Source organism: Nymphalis io, chromosome Z, assembly GCF_905147045.1.
Source record: "Nymphalis io chromosome Z, ilAglIoxx1.1, whole genome shotgun sequence".
In the NCBI taxonomy this organism is placed as follows: domain Eukaryota; kingdom Metazoa; phylum Arthropoda; class Insecta; order Lepidoptera; family Nymphalidae; genus Nymphalis; species Nymphalis io.
In genome coordinates, this window is record NC_065918.1 from 7,804,456 (window position 1) to 7,822,105 (window position 17,650).

The following is a 17,650-nucleotide window of genomic DNA, read 5'->3' on the forward strand; positions in this document are numbered from 1 at the left end:
TCCTGTGAAAATACAATATAAACATGTAATTTCCCACTTAAATGGTTACCAGATGGGGCTTTAAAGTTGCCGGAGACGAGGGATATAATCCTCGTTCTAGCTTGGGGATACAAGCTAGACGAGTTGGTCTAATGCATAGCTTAGCAAATTAAGCGCGGTAATACAGCTTGTGAAATAGGGACTTTTGCTACTTTTGCTTGCGGACTTGTTGCTAATGATATGTACAATTATTTATTTTCAAATATATTATTATGAATTATTATTAATCAGTCTAATGTTTATTCAAAATAAATAACATTAAAAATATTTCACCAAACATTAAAATTTTATTATAATATTAATATTTTAATAAATATTTGATATCCACGATATTTGCACAAAGAAATGGTTCCAAGGACCGTTGTTAAAAATTAAAAGTTGACTTAAGAAAAATTGCAGTTACCGCTACTATTGACTTTACCAAGTAAACAGTTGCTCAAATTGGATTGCAGTTACAAAGCTATCCCTCGGGATGGTCTCATGGCCATATCGCGGTCATATTATCAGACAATGTCTGCTCATACGAGGTGAGCATTATGTGCATTACTGTACGCCTCTCAGTTTAACGATACATCTATGAACAGGTGACGTAGTAAGAGCACTAAAATAACGTAACAAGATACACGAAAGTAATCCGATTTGCATGCGAAACGGATTCTAAAACTCGTTTCAGAGTACTTTAAGTGGACATTTTAGAATCTTTTTCCCCAAAACTTTTTAATACATCTAAACGATGTTGTGAAAAGAAACTGCAATTTATTTTCAATTAGCTTGTATATTGTTATATGCAATATTTACTTCACATGTTTTTCTCAATTAGTTTACGGATTCACTGTTTGAATTTTTTTCATTCGTTAAAATCAGTAATAGAATATTTTACAAATCAATGATTTAGCGAGAATGTTTTATTTATTTAACAATAGTATAACGCCTACCACCTGCTCCTTAAACTATTATTTCTGATGTTTTTGCAAATAAATATATTTTAATAATTATTTAATTTATTATACATATTTCATTGAATAATATATGGATAAAAATAGATAGCAAAAGAAAAAAAACTTCAACATATTGATATTAAAGTCAACATCTACGAAGAAAATTAGAGGCTCATCCAACCGAATATTATACTTTCTTCCGGACAAAAATTCGGTATATATTTTTATTTTGATCAAAACTCGATAATAAAATCTTCGAGACGATAATAAATAAATTAAAAGTTCCTATTTATTCAATACATAAAATATACTTCTAAAAATAGTTCTATGAATCAGTAATAATAGTCTTTTTACATCTCGAATCACCGCAAAAAAAAATATTTTCACATTAAAACGTTATAATGATTTGTAATTCCACAATTTGTTTGAATTTTTACGACATTTAATTAACTCTACGACGTTCTTTGTAAGTAAAATGAGCATTATTAAGCCGAAGAAAGATCGACGTTTAACTTCCGTGAACATGTTTTACAGAAATTACAGCTTTAACAGTATTTATAAATGTTGTACTTGATTCACTTACAATTATAATAATTTACAACATTTTAGATGCTATGCTCGAGTAACGTCAATTTGTATATATTAATACGTAGAATAAATTCTAATCCTTCTTAGCGAAGAAAGGCGGCATTTGCCCAGCAGTGGGATTATATAATTATTGTTTTTATTATTTTAAACTCTTATCTGATCTGACCTTAAATACTTGACCTGGATTCGCAAGTCTAGATTAAGACAATAATTTGACAATCGGATGAATGGCATTAGCAACGCATATAGAACATGCATACAAACCTACAGGAAGAAGATAATAAGATACAATGAAAAAATGCTGATTTTTTTATCGAATATAATACATATGATAATGAAGATCGTATAACCAGAGATCAGGTTAAGAGTAAATGAACATTTAACTCGATGAAAATGTCATCGGTTTATTCGATAAAGTTGGAACATGGCTTTGATAGTCGTTTCGAGAAATAATTGGATTATTCGGGTGCAGAAATGCTTTTAAAAACGTGGCGGTAGTGACAGCTTACAGTTTAAATTAATTAAATAAAAATGACGAGTAATTACTTTATTAAGTGCGAACTTTTAAACATTAGCGTCGATGCGTACAATTCAACACGTTTCGTGTAACATTTTGTCTCTTGTAGGTTACAAGTGGCTCGTAAGGTTTGCAAATAGCTAATATGAAGTCGAAAGTAGCCACGGCTTCCGAGCCCAAGGCGGCTTAATTAAATAACATCTGATTGGTGTTTGAGTTTTGCCCGCGGCACGCTGACTTTGATTGCACGAATCTCGGTATTTACACATCCTAACTTGCAGCCTTACTAATATGTCGTATTTTTTCAATTTCCTTTATTCTCTCATGACCGTTATCATATACATTTAGACTTGTGAGCAAATATAGGTACTTTCATGTTGACTCATTCTATTATGGACCATTAAAATCAAATATACAACTAATACGATTAACTATATGCTGTTTTTTTTTAAATATATAAATATACTATTTCATAATATTATATATATAGCTAGTATGTTGAGATGGTCTAGTGGTTAGAACGCATGAATCTTAACCCATGATTGTGGGTTCAAACACGGGCAAGCACCACTGAATTTTCATGTGCTTAATTTGTGTTTATAATTCATCTCGTGCTTGACGGTAAAGGAAAACATCGTGAGGAAACCTGCATGTGTCTAATTTCACTGAAATTCTGCCACATGTGTATTCCACCAACCCGCATTGGAGCAGCGTGGAATAAGCTCCAAAAACCTTCTTCTCAAAAAGGGAGAGGAGGCCTTAGCCCAGCAGTGGGACATTCACAGGCTGTTACTGTTTACTGTTCATAATATTCTATTGTAATTATTATATAAAAAAGAAAATCATTGTATTTTAATTTCTCGATTGCAAGAGCTTAGATATAAATAGAAGATTATATTGATGTTATAATCATATTTTAAGGAACCTGATATATGTAAAGTTAATTAGCATTAAGATCTACAGCTATAGATATACAGCTTATTTCTTGCTTAAAATCGAGTAAGTATATATATATATTTATTTAAGTATAACCACAACAACCAAAGGGTGTAAGTATAGAATATTAGAATATCGAGTTTAATTGAAATTCATACAGTCGCTACCGCATGACGCAAACGGTTAGACAGGAAAAATGTTTTTATAAAATGTCTGTATGGTAATATCCGTCTCGATGTTTTACTACGGATAGACACGTCCTTGTTACAGTTTTGTTTTCACAGTACGTAATATAATATTATAATACATAATGTATATAATATTATAATACATAGTATATTTGAAAAAAAAAACATTAAATCAAATAATAATCAAGCTATTTTATTAATACTCCCATGCAATGCATATTTCCAGTAGAGATAGGGATATTTATATAATTATGTTATATTTTGGCGTGGATATGATTAAACATTAATTTAAGAATACACACATTTTAATGATTTTTATTTTCACCTTTACAAATTATAAAAACAATATATAAAAACATCGACTTAAAAAATCTTCTTAAAGGATTACAAGGATTTAAACAATAGATTATTATTTGTAACTTGGAATGAGTGAGCAGGGGTAGAGAAAATGTTCAAAATGAATTTACTTCAATGAGCAACGACATAACTTTTTCCCGCAACCTTCTTTGCTTTGACCTGAACAAAAAATAATTTTTGTTCACTCGATATTTTCTATATAAAGTAACAACAGCTGGAACTATCCCACTGCTGGGCTAAGAATTATTCTATTATATTCCTCTTCGTTTGAATAGAAGGTTTTGAGTATATTCCTCCACGCTACGTCAATGCGTGTTGTTGAATACAAGAGTAGTATAATAAAGATTAAACAAAGTAATTTTAAATACAAAATTTTTGTGCGAAACTTCTGAAAACATTTTATAAAAGATTTTTTGAATTAATTTATTGTTATTTCTTAAGTCAAATAATGTGGAATATTAGTATAAATATGTTTTTAAAAAGTTTCTAGCAATGGTAAACATAATAAAAATATGATATACTCAGACAGGCCCTAACAAGTCCGTACCGTGTTCATTTATTTATTTCTTACTTATATATTAATAAATATTGTTTTCTTACAATTTAATTGGTGTTTTCTAAGTAAATTACTCTTATCAATAAAGTAATTATATTTGCAGCATAAATAAAATTTTATTCATTCATTCTACTACAGGGCATTTAAGCTGATATAATACATATATATATATAAGGTACATATGGAAATACAAATGGTACAAATTAATATTTCGGAATATAATTTGGAGCGTAAAATCAAAGAAGTAAAAATATTGACTATCGCTTCTCAATAAATTTTTTATCGTCTAATTTGCGTTAGAAAAAATATGAACGAATTTGTGAGAAATTCTCATAACATTAGTACGAGGAGCAAATACAAGCTGGTTACGATTGTTATCCGACTGTTTAGAGTAATTTACTGTAGACAATCTATTTATATACGGGCTTACAATGATCCTCGAAAAGATACAACACTCTTGTGTGAAATTAAAAAAAGAAAAATACGACATGTTAAAAATTTCCAATAAGCGACTCTCGCAACCATCATCATTATTCGAATTAAATGATCACGGCTATTCAATAGACCGTAATGCCAGTAAAGTATAAGCGAACAAAGTTGAAAAAATTCTATTATAGTTGTTAAGTTTCTTTGAAGATTTTTCTCATCTGGGGTATTCTCTTTTCCGACGCTGTGGTATTTTTTTATTTTTACTAACCTAAAAAGAAAGTTTTATATCACAAATAATTTGATTTAATATATAGAATTACACTGTAAACTATATTTAGTTTTATTTAATTAGATTCCGCCAGCGGTTTCGCTCACGTGTTAGAGGGATTAGTTATCGTCTTTTGGGGTTCAAACTTGCTTTGTGCTAAAATCGATTTCGTCGATTAGTTAAGCCGTGAAAACAGTATAGAAGAATTGTAGGAGCATTCAAAACAGTAATATAGATAATTGAAAGGTCTCGTCTAAAATCTCCAATATAATTTACGAAATGAGTCTGATGATTTGCTATACCTACGCATGTTAAATTTTAAATGTTTCTATATTGTTATTATATTTCTTATATTTTATTATATATTTCTCTAAATTTTAAATGTTGAAATAATAAATTATATAAATTTTTTAATGTTAATTTCAAATATACTTAGTCTTTGTTTTTTTTTTTTAACAAAATAACAGTTTGTCGTGAATACTTTTTAAAAGCATCGTTTGAATACAGAATTTCTTAAATACTTTGTTGGATTTAATCTTTAATGACTGTAATGACGAAGACGCTAAAGAATTTCAGGTGATTCATTAAAACTTTCCCTTTGCTGAACTTATTCTGAGATTCTTCGAGTTTAGTATAAGACGAGTTATATAACTTATTGGAGTGTATCAAATATTGTTAACACATTTAATATGTTATTATTCATAATATAAGCAAAGCAATAATCGTAACGATGCTCTATAGGAAGTCCTTTATCTATATCTATCGGTAGTTCTTTAATAACAACCCCGAGACTTATCTCAGAGATCGGTCGTGAAATATGCGATATTGTTTATAATAATTATAACATTTCATGTATAAACGCAAAAACCTAGTATTACACCATAAGTCGATTGTCAAAATTTCACGGGCAAGTATGATGTTCTTAAAAAAAAGCACTGCATCTATTACAGTCTTACTTCTTCTGTTCTAATAATAGATAAAAAAAAAATATTATTTCCCTTAAATAATAAACTAAATGTTAAAGTAAATTAATTCCATCTTAATATCTTAGAATGAATAAAAACCAAAGAACTTTAATTTATAAAAAATATTAACCAATTTGATTTTACCAAGGTCCCGGTATAGTTAATATTAAATGGCTTGCGTTCGTATTTTGAACCTTGAGATATTTCTTTCTGATATTACCAAAGCTTCTTAATATGATTTTATTTTATAATTTTGCTATTCATTTCAAAAATTAGTTTTAAGGATACAACATTCAAAAATAAAAATGAAATAATTATAGTAAGTAAAATTACTTTTAATTTTCGTGTAAATAATTTAATTTGAAAAATAATTTTAATAAAAGTATTGTTAGACTAAATGTTGGTCTGGACTAAGAGGACTTGAGAAATTAGCTATTTAAAATTCTCAATTCATATTATAATTTATGTGTCTTTATAAAATTAACTACAAAATACTTGAATGTTTTTGACGAAAACAAGATTTATTTTATTATCCAATATAAATAAATTAAAATAGTAATCTTATTCTAATTAAGTAATACATAAATATGTTTCAATTGACGTTATTAAATTAATTACATAATTATTATCAAGAATCCATATTAATACAATTTTTTCAAAATGATATACAGCTTATTTAAATAACAACAATTTTTAAGCGACGTACGACGAACATTTTGCGTAAGCAATAATTTCCTTAGACGTGGCCGTTTTCTAAGCCAGTTAGTTACATTTGTTTTAGAAGGATGTTTAAATGTTCTAAATTGATTTTAATATCTTGTAGTAGTTTTTCGAGTATAATTCTGATTTTTTTTTATGGCCTCGCCGATATTACAACAAAACTTAAACATTTCAATGTTAGTTTTAATCAATTTTAATGTTAATAATACTTTAGTTAATTTTGACCTTTGTTCAAATATTAAATATAATTGTAATTTGTTTTTGCCACTAAAATAACTAGGCTATTAATAATTTGTACTTTTAATCGTCTCATAAAACTAAAATTTTTCAAAAATTATAGGGTTAACGTGTTTTTATTAATAATAGAAAATAGACAGAACCCCATTCTCTACGTGTCCAATACGCACCTGACCTTTTTCACGGAAGTACGAGGGTGAAGAGAAGTAGAGCAGAAATTATGTAATTCGATCACTGTCACAAAAGAGCTGTTCGATTTCAATTTACAGTAAAAGAACTGGAAATGTATAGCTTTCACTGCATAACGAGATATGTAAGTCAGTATATATACACTTCTTGTATAAACGGTAAATATATACACATTCAAGCATATAAGAATGCTGAAAATGATGTTTTGTGTTTAAGACTACTGTTATATATTTTTTCTAAATTATTCTCAAAATAAGGGAATAAGTATATATTTTAATGACTCAATTGTTAAAGTAAGCACCTATATTGAGAGATAGTCAAGTGGCAAAAATTTTACAAGAACGCAAGTTGTATCAAATTCTCCGTACCTTTGTTTTTGTAATCTTAGATACCCTTACTCTTATCAGAATATAATTTAATCTTTTTTATTGAATGTACTTCAGCCAATTTTTTATTCAATTAAAAATGAACAAAGTAAAAAAGAGGAATTAGGTATTCTTTATATAAAAAAAAATTACTCTATCAAGATAAAACGTTCGAAGTGTATCATTTATCGTTTTCTCATAATATCGAGTATATTATGAGTTTTTCATTTCTTCTTTTATGAATTGTTCAATGCTTAAATTTTTTTTTCTGAGATGAAATCAAGCCGAGATGGCCCTGTGGTAAGAACGCGTGAATCTTAACCGATGATCGTGGGTTCAAACCCGGGCAAGCACCACTGAATTTTCATGTGCTTAATTTGTGATTATAATTCATCTCGTGCTTTACGGTGAAGGAAAACATCGTGAGGAAACCTGCATGTGTCTAAGTTCACTGAAATTCTGCCACATGTGAATTCTACCAACCCGCATTGGAGCAGCGTGGTGGAATAAGCTCCAAACCTTCTCCTCAAAAAGAGGAGAGGAGGCCTTTAGCCCAGCAGTGGGACATTCACAGGCTGTTACGGTTTTACGGTTACGGAAATCAAAAGTTTGTTAAACAAAAACTTCATTGAATATTTATTTATAAAATAGAACTATTACTAAAGCATTAATAACGTGGTAAAAAATTAGTAAAGGGGTGGAAGTTGTTTTTTCCCTAAATTAAATACTAAAGAGTTACTTCAACACCACTCAACAATAAAGACGTGATTAAAATATACTCTTACCATTTAATTCGTCCTACAAAGATCAGGAGATACAATTGAAAAGAAACAAGGAATTACTGTCTCAAATAACAGAAATCCTTAGAGGGTTCCGCAGATGATTATTAGACCTAATTACTCAACGTGGCCAGGAGTAACATTTTTGAAGTACTTTGTATATCCAACTTAACGCTTTGCGAAAAGTTTGCAAGTATTTAATCAATTAGTGGGAAGTTAGTGACGTTTTAATTCATTGATATCTGTATTTAAGTTTACTCATACTTTTACATAAAGGAATTGAATTTTAATTTGTACCTAAATAAAACAACAAGGCTTTTTCTTACTAATTGTAAAATATAAGTTTGATAAAAGTAATTTATATTTACGATTGTAGAGAATATGATAGATTTATACAGCAGTTCTAATGCACGTGTTTTGGAGTTAAATAGGTTACAGTACGGGATAAGATAATTAACTATTAAAAAACGATCATTAAAAGATTGCTGAATATATAAACCATCATTTTATTTTAATGAAGCAACTATGGAAATTCTGACGTAAGTTGTTAAGCACTTTGTAAGAAAATATACGATACAATTTGTTAAAAGATAAACTTGTTTTAAATTCAATATAAACATCTACTAAATGTTAGATAAAAGAAATTAGTAATTCATGTATTGTACACACAGACATCATTAAACAGTACATTTTGTTACTCAAGCTTTGCACTTAAGCTTTAATACATTGTTCATCTCGCTAAGTTTATCTGGCTAGCCATAATTATTATCTCGAATTGTTTTTTTATTTATTAAAAGAAATTAAAAAAATCGATAGTTTGCATTAATAATATTAACTTACAAGAAGTCATTTGTTGATACACTGTGGTAATTAGGGATCGTCTTTCCTTGTTAATTGCTAGTTAGTACTAATTTAAAGGTCTCTTGAGGTTTATCTCACGTAATATATAAAATATATTTTGTGCATATTTAATTACGTAGTAAGCAATATGTATAACTTTAAAATTATACTTAAATGTAAATAAAAATTTTTCAAAAATTATAGGGTCAGGTATTTGAAATACAAATACTAAATAAGAATTTGTATTTCAAATTACAGCCCTGAATATAGTTAAGGATGTTTGGCAAGCATTTTCATTAATCTTAATAATCTCGATTACCCAATCATAAAACGTATATTACACGCCCGATTAATATTTGATATACTTTTTTTCAAATGTATGTATATAAATGTAGTATCTTCAAAGGAATTTTGTTATTGCGACAAGTTCCTAGTAAAATCTTTGGCGTATCGGTAAAGCATAATCAGTGTTCACTATTAATGCTCTTGAACCGACAACTTTCTACAAAAAAACAACTGAAACATTTATGTCTCATCCAATTTAAAAACTTCGCCCGTCCTTCTAAATATTCTCTCAACTGCTCAATGATTCTGACAAAGATCGCAGGCGGTAATGTATTAATGATGATTAATATTAAATTTCAATTGGAATTCAAAAAATCTTTTTGATTTACAAATACTGCGATTTAAACAGTCTTGCTATTAAATATACATAACGGTCTTTTTGAATACGGAAAATGTCTGTTAATTTTAGCTCAAGTCTTCCATTATAAACATTACAGCTATTAACGCACCCTTCGCCCTTGGCCTTAATGTTTCTTCGCCGAGAATTGCTTATCACAGCTCGAAAGGTATTCATTTTTATCTGCAGTATTTTATAAAGTGCAATGGATGCTTTATTTTTTCAAACTCGAATTATAATAATTTAAAGTGTAGTCGTTCCGTTCGTATCTCATTTAATTCTTATTGATCTAACATTGCAAAAGAACTTATTACTTTAATAAATAAGAAACATTTATTATAATTAATGTTACAAAAAAAAATTAGACCAAGTCGATGACATATTAAACCCGCATTGGAGCAGCCTGGTGGAATAAACTCCAAACCTTCTCCTCAAAAAGGGAGAGGAGGCTTTAGCCCAGCAGTGGGACATTCACAAGCTGTTACTGTACTGATGACATATTATAATATAAAATTTTGTGTTTAGCACGCTCACCGCCAGAGATTTATTTATGTCCAACAGTAGAATTATACTGAACTAATTAGTACTGAAATTTTAAATTGCGTTATTATACTCGAAACGCAGCTGGAATAAATTTGTTATGAAAAATTATTAAGACTATCACAGAGTTCTACATTCCTCGTGGTTAGAGGAATGCTAAATGGCTTATGACCTTTGTGTAAAATAATATTATTATACTCGTATTATGTGAAGATTTGATAATTATAAATGTTTCGGTTAAATTAAAAATCGAATTCCATATTTAATACGACAATAATGATGTGTTAATTTTATTTTATTTATAAGCTTCTATTGAAGCTTATTTTTGATTATGATTTATATTGGATACAAAGAAACATTATACTTTTCATCAAAGAATTACCGTTGAAATGAGAAAATTTATCCTTTTAATGTTGTAATTTTATCCTCGTAATCACATCCGTCTGTATGTGACCCACAGTTTCAATGTACAATTAAAGTTTGCGCTCTTTGTGTAGAGCTACGGTTTTGTGAAATGTTTTGTCCAAATTACACGAAACTATCGCTGCGTTACGTGTTTTAATTGAAATAGAATAACCTATCATTAACACTCATTTCACATTTAACGTAAGTCTGCTATGTACAATTAAACTTTTAAAGCCTTTACATAAATATATTAACATAATATTAATATTTGGCTTTTAAATTCAGATGTAGAATATGTTGTGATTCGATTTTCTTTGTGTGTGTGTGGTTTTTTTAAATTCAAATGTATTGTAGTTGACAGTTTCTTTCAAACGATGATATTTAAAAGGGAAATGATAAAATTCGACTCAACGTGCAATTACAATAATTCGACAAAAGCCAAGCCAGAAACAAAATGTTTATGTTTGTAGAGTAGAAGTAACTCATATCAATGAGTGGGTGTTATAAGATTTGGGATCTTACAATACAAGGAATCTTGTTGTGTTTCACGTTTGCTAATCCTGTTTCAAGCATAACTCTCACAACATTAACCTCAAACAAATGAATAAAGGCAAGCGAATGAAGATCATGTACTCGTAGATGATAATATACAAGCGATGGCTATTTTATACTTACGAATGTTACTGGAAATAGTTTTCCTGATTCATGATTTGTGTCTAATTTAGAATGCTAGTAGGAAAGTTCATTTCAATTCCAAACAGGTAATGAGATGCGACACGTCTCCGCGACCCAACTTCACGATCGGTGATGCATTTTAATCAAAATCTAAAATTTGCCCTTACTAATATATGTTGTTGCAATTTATTTTAATTTCTTTTTACATTCATATAATATAGTTAATATGATTAATAAAGTGTTCGAAAGTCCATTGGAATTAATAAATCAAATATTTATTTAATTAAGTAAATAATAAAACAAAACTTAGCTCTTTTGAAGATATATCAGTAGTAAATATGAGCTTATATTTACAAAATACATCCACCCACTACTCAATTCTTAAGAGATAGAGTAAGTTAGTTGTTTATTCAAAACAACAACATAAATATAATATTTAGCAAACTTAGATAAACAATCCAGAGAACGTAACTTAACGTTACTTAAGTTACTGTAGTCTGAATAGTAAAGTAATGTTTGAAGACCGCTAGCCCAGGGCATCCCTTTGCCTTGTAAACAAAGATTCGCTTCATATTAATATTATGTGGCCTCGATTAGTTGCTTAGAACAATAAATATGTTAATAAGTCGCTTCTTTCATTACTTCCTATTGTAAACTCATATTGTAACGCCAATATTTTCTCTTACATACATACTTGTAATGCATAAACAAAAGTTATTATTTTATCTGATAATAAAAAAAAAATTAAATCTTTTGATAATTTCATTAATTCCCGTATGTCAATGTGTAATTCATAGTATATTTTATGTGTCCGATTAAAATATCTTGTTTACTTTAAACAGCGATGGTGGAGATTGAGTTTTAAATTATTCGATTAATTTTATATAAACTTTCCAATGTAGATATGAGTATCAATCTAAATTCTAGTCACCTTCTGCGTCTGACGTCAGATAAGTGGTGCGTTAACCAATATAACCACCTCGTTGCCTCATCGTCATTAATTTAGGTTGAGTTAAGGTGTAACGATTTTATTAATTTCAGCTCTCGGAAATTAAGCAAAACAAATTCCTTCTTTTTAATTATTTAAAAAATATCCTCTACATTTTTTTTAGTTATAATAAAATAATAATGAAAGAAACAAATTATTAAAATATACATAAAATTATTAAAAATAGGACCTGGTATTTAAAATTAAATGTCGACAACTTTTAATGGATTTAATTCCTTTGAATAAATGAGTTCGAAAGTGAGTGTTATAACTTAAAACGAAATCGACAACTAATGCGGTAATTTTATTTTAAGTTCGTGCAGTTATTGTAAGCACCAGAATAAAGTCCTCTCAGCTTTTTGAGACAATTAAGCATAATCCCATTAACGGGTCTGACGAAGAGGAAAATTACTTCGTAATTAATTGACATACAAATTGTTTTTTATTCTTTATGATTTATCTGTTATTAGGTCATTACTGAATACAAAAAAAAAACTGTTAAATATTAAGAAATAACACATTGCTAAAATTAGTCAAACAAATGTAAGCTTTCAGTTTAAAAATGATACGTAACTTCCTTGTTCCCTCAACGTTCGTTACAACGTTGTTTCAGTTGTATTTCATGTTTAGAAAATGACAAGCGCACCCTCGTCAATCATAACAGTGTCTGAATTGGTCACGTGAAATAACAATGGAGAGGTTCAGCTATGTATCAGCCTTTTAAGTTTAGTATTCAACTTGCTGGAAGTGTTTGTAGGACTAAAATGAACTAACAAGGCCAGTTTCTATTGTTACCTGATAAATACTGATTTACACAACTCAGATTTCTTATACAAACCTTCATCCCATTTATGACTAAGTTTCAATTTTGTTTTTTTCAAATTTAGAGTCAGTCAGTTATTTTTTTTACACAGATTACAACATTTTGCTTGACTCTAGTGATATATAGTGATAGTCTATTATTAAATAAGTAAATTCATTAGTTTTTTTTTATTAGTTCAGCATAGTTGGTTTAAGATTAAATTATTGGTATACCTTCATAAAAAATAAACCAATATATTTTTTACATATATATTGATCTTTCTTTACATTTATTTATCTACGCTGGACGATTTTTATATAAATTATTTTAATTTCTTCGTTCTCAAATTCGTTTAAAAGACTTATCCACGGTTGTAAGCTGAGAGCTTTGCTGCTAATACTGGGTGTAGTAAGCCTAAAGAAATATTTTAATGGCTTTATAAAATATATATTTTTTTGAGACAAATGTATAAACAATAATAATTATCAATTAACTAATGTAATATTTAGTGTTGACTTTTGTAACTAATAAAAAGAGAAGAAATATTATAGTATATCACTTTCTATGGTGTGTAACGAACATCCTAATACACCAAACATAATATTTATTTTAATAGTAAGGTATACGAGTATATACAATCGCAATATTGAAGGCTCATAATTTAACGTCATATTGCCATACAACATTCGTTTCGATGATCGTAAGAATATTATGAACGTATCGCATTTTAAAATATTCAAGCGCACGTAACTACGTTTCATCAATTCTTTGAAATATCACGTTTATTCTTCCTCAAACTCTTAAACGGGCTGAAGTATAAGAAAATATTATCTCGTGTGATTGCATGCGAGCTCACATGAAGGCTTGTATAATAACAAAATTTAATCTTTGAATAACGAAGCTATAAGAAAAAGAGTAAAATGTAAATTTCAATCTTTATTCGTAATATTGTTATACTAATATTATAAAGAGGAAAGTTTTTTTATTTGCTTCATCCAATTCACGCAAAAACTACTGACATAAGTTGTATGAAGCTTGCATTGTACTTTAGTTCCTTGTTTATCCTTTAGTTTTTGAGATGAATAATGTGCATTAATAACATTAAAATTTGATATTGATTAATTAAATTAAATAACTTTCTAGGAATATTTAAAAAATAGTTAAGCTAGCGGCTTCGCTCACGTGGCGTTCAGTTTCGGACGAATATCTATTAAAATCTGTCATCGTACGTTTAAACGTTTATAAATTATTATTTTTTAACAATACATATTTAAATTATTTTCGGTGAAGTTGTCTCAAACCTTAAAATTGTGTTGTATTACTTCTACTTAGAAAAATAAAATGAATTGCTTTTTAAAAAAAAATACTTAATTTGTTTAATTTTATTTGCGTAGGGAGAGCTATCGAGCGCCTCAATTTTAATATTAATAAAGATTATTAAAATTTTCCATCATCTCCTAAACTAAGCGTCTAAATAGCATGCACCAAAGTATATCTGTATAAGATTGTCTTGATGGTAAAAATGCTGTTTTTTTTGTAAAGATCAATATTGAATGCCCACTATAGATGTTTGTAAAACACCTTTAAATTTTCACTTATATACAAATTATGTTTATTATATTTTATTAATTATATTTTATAAACAAACCGTTTTTCATTTTAAAAAAAATGAAAAACGGTTTGTTTATAAAATATAGATAAAAGGCTTTTTGGATTTCCTTGATTGAAAGACCAATATTTTTGTAGTGCATATAAATTATATATTCCAGATCAAATATGCGCACGCGGAAAAAGCAGCTCGACAGCCTTTTTCTGGCTTGTTTAACAAACAATTATTTCATTTATTTTAGCGTGAAATCTAAAATAAAATATATAAGCTATGTATTCCGAAATAAATAAGCTTTCTAATGGCGTAAAAACGATTAAAATCGGTTTTGTAGTTTCATATTTATCGTCTACAAACAAACAATCACACTCTTTATAATATTGGTATAGATTGTCTATATATTTGTCTAGAAGAATATTTTAAAATTATACTTACTGAAGTAGGGCTTTTCTTGGTCCGATTGGAGGAAAAATGCTCGATGACCTCCCAGTTAGACTTCTTTGGTGCGGGGGTATCGGCTGGGGAGGCGGAGCGGTGCGGAGCAGATGGCGTGCTACAACCTGAATCGTCAGCGCGTAGCGACGTAGCAGCCGACCGAAGCGACGCACACCGTCGCCCGCGCAGCGCTTCCTGTATAGAAATTAATATAGTTAATATTAATTTAATAATTATCCCTTATATGTAAATTGAGCACCTTAAATATATTATTTACTATATACTTTTTTATAATTCTTCAGAATTATTAATAACTTTTCATTTTTTCCTTAAGTATATTCAACAATTACTATTATAATATTTTTTATTATAAGACATTTTTTAGTTTTAAAATTAAAATATGTTCAATAATTTAAAAGAAGCGAACGTTTTAGTATGTTTAGTACTAAAACGTTCGCATCGCAAGGATCGAAATAATATTTCGTTCCTTTATATTACTAACCTACCTAAAATATACTGTACATTATTTCACGCAAACTTCACATTCGCTTAGCTTAATCTCAACGATGATTGTGCGGTGCCAAAGACATTAAGTTCGTGGAGGGTGCGTGAATATAAAAGCTATCTCAAATGTTTAAAAGCTTTGATATTAAAGTTTATAGTACAAATATTGAGTTTGAGTTGATTATTATAAAAAAATTAATTGAGCTTAGCAACTTACATTTTTCGAACCGAAAAAGATACCTTTTTTCATTTAACAGTTTTTATAAAATTTGCCTAAAGTTTTCGATTAATAATATATAAAGGAGCAAGATATTCGATTTTATAACCTTCGGTAGGATCAGTCTACATACAGGATACAGTCTCAACCGGTGGTAGATTCACGTTTCAATTGTAACGTATGACGTAATTGTCTTAAAATGATGCCGTAAATGTAAGCGAAAGTATTTGTCAACTAAAATAAAGTTTATTGTGATTTGAATATTCCCAGTACAGTTTAACTTTTCGCATTTGAAGAAAAAAGAATGGCATTTACGCGTATGTAGTTGTTCAAGAACCGATGTTTAGCAAATTCAAAACGAGTGATGGATCACACTCATCCATCAACGTCACTTAAATCAACGCATTCCCACTGCTGACGTTCAGTTCCAATATCAATATTAGGTTTTCGCTTTATACCTATTGTGAGATACGAAGTTTCGTCTCTTTGGCATTTATCTATTTATGTATCACGGTTGTTTACTTAGAAATTAATTATGTATTTATATGTTTGCAACATTTACCTTTGGCATATTGAGTTTTATAAAAAATTAAAACCCAATCAAAATCAAAGATAATCATTACTACAATAGAAAAATATATTGTTCATTTCTCTATTATGGTTTAATTTTTTTGAAAGAATTTATTTTTTTCGTCTTATATTCTGAACAAATCAAACAATATCTCTTTGAACATAATGAAACACTCGTAAATACAAATTTATGAAAAACTTTTGAATTCATTATTTGCTTGAAAAAACCAAACAGCATATCTAATTCCTTAACAGTGGCTTAAAATGTAGATAAAATGTAGATGAAAGTGGCGGGCACGTATTACATTTTAATGGCCGCGAGTTATATGTTTTGTAAAAATGCAATTTATATATAATTGTATATACATCACTAAAAAATTAAAGTAATTGCAATAAGCCGTAAGTTAAAGAAAACACTTTTATCTCGATAGAACATTAAAAAAGCCGGATCCAAACAAATAAATACCGTAAAAGTTATAAATTTCTATCAAGTTGTCACTATAATTTTTTTATTTAATAAACATTTTATTCAGACGAGCTTCAATAACCTTCTAACCGTGACAATTTTATTATGTACTCGGTGCCGACACATTAGAAAATCTGTCAAGCTATGGTGTGGGTTTACGCGTTTAATAATTTTATCAATATTCATTTATCGTCTTGCCAAAAGTATTTAGTATGTCAAGCTCTTGAACATAACATATAACTGAACCAAGTGTTAATATAATAAATAAATTATCATGAAACGAAGGGTTTTATTGAATCTTGATTGGTCACCCAAAGTTAGTGGCCAAGTGATGTGGGCGATTGTCTATTTCTAGAATATCAATTTTACGTTAACCGTCTAATAAGTGTTAGATCATTAAAATACATGATTGAAATTATATATTCATAACTAATGATAATGGAACACATATAATTATATTCTTTTCAAATTTACCACAATATTTCTTTGTTTCAACTTTTTGAGAGCAAAGATTCTTCTTACTACCGTCAGTTTTTATCAGGATTCTGAATATTATAACAAAAACGTTCGGATTATCATAGTATAGGCAATTTCAAAAATATATCTATCATTATATTTTAAAAGCAGAGATTTTATTGTGACATTTAACTAAAGATCAAGTATAAATTTTTGTTTGTATTTTCAGGTTGCGTTATATATGTTCTATAGAAACATTGTCATGGGTGCGAGATGGGTAGTACAAATATCCATCCATGAATATTCAATTATGTTTCGTTTATAAACGCCAATTTGAAACTATAGTGTTATTGTGAATTTCGATTTAACTAATTACATATACGTTTTCGGATG

The 17,650-nt window shown here is 28.6% G+C and overlaps 1 protein-coding gene across 2 annotated transcripts in view; it reads right to left on the reverse strand.

The window, feature by feature from the left end:
• Positions 1 to 17,650, reverse strand: part of LOC126780709 (adenylate cyclase type 6) — a 160,991-nt gene that overhangs the window by 89,993 nt on the left and 53,348 nt on the right. For both annotated transcript variants that reach the window (XM_050505354.1, XM_050505355.1), the window contains exon 3: positions 15,045 to 15,239. In XM_050505354.1, coding sequence (XP_050361311.1) covers positions 15,045 to 15,239 — 195 coding nt within the window. The remainder of the gene's footprint in view (positions 1 to 15,044; positions 15,240 to 17,650) is intronic.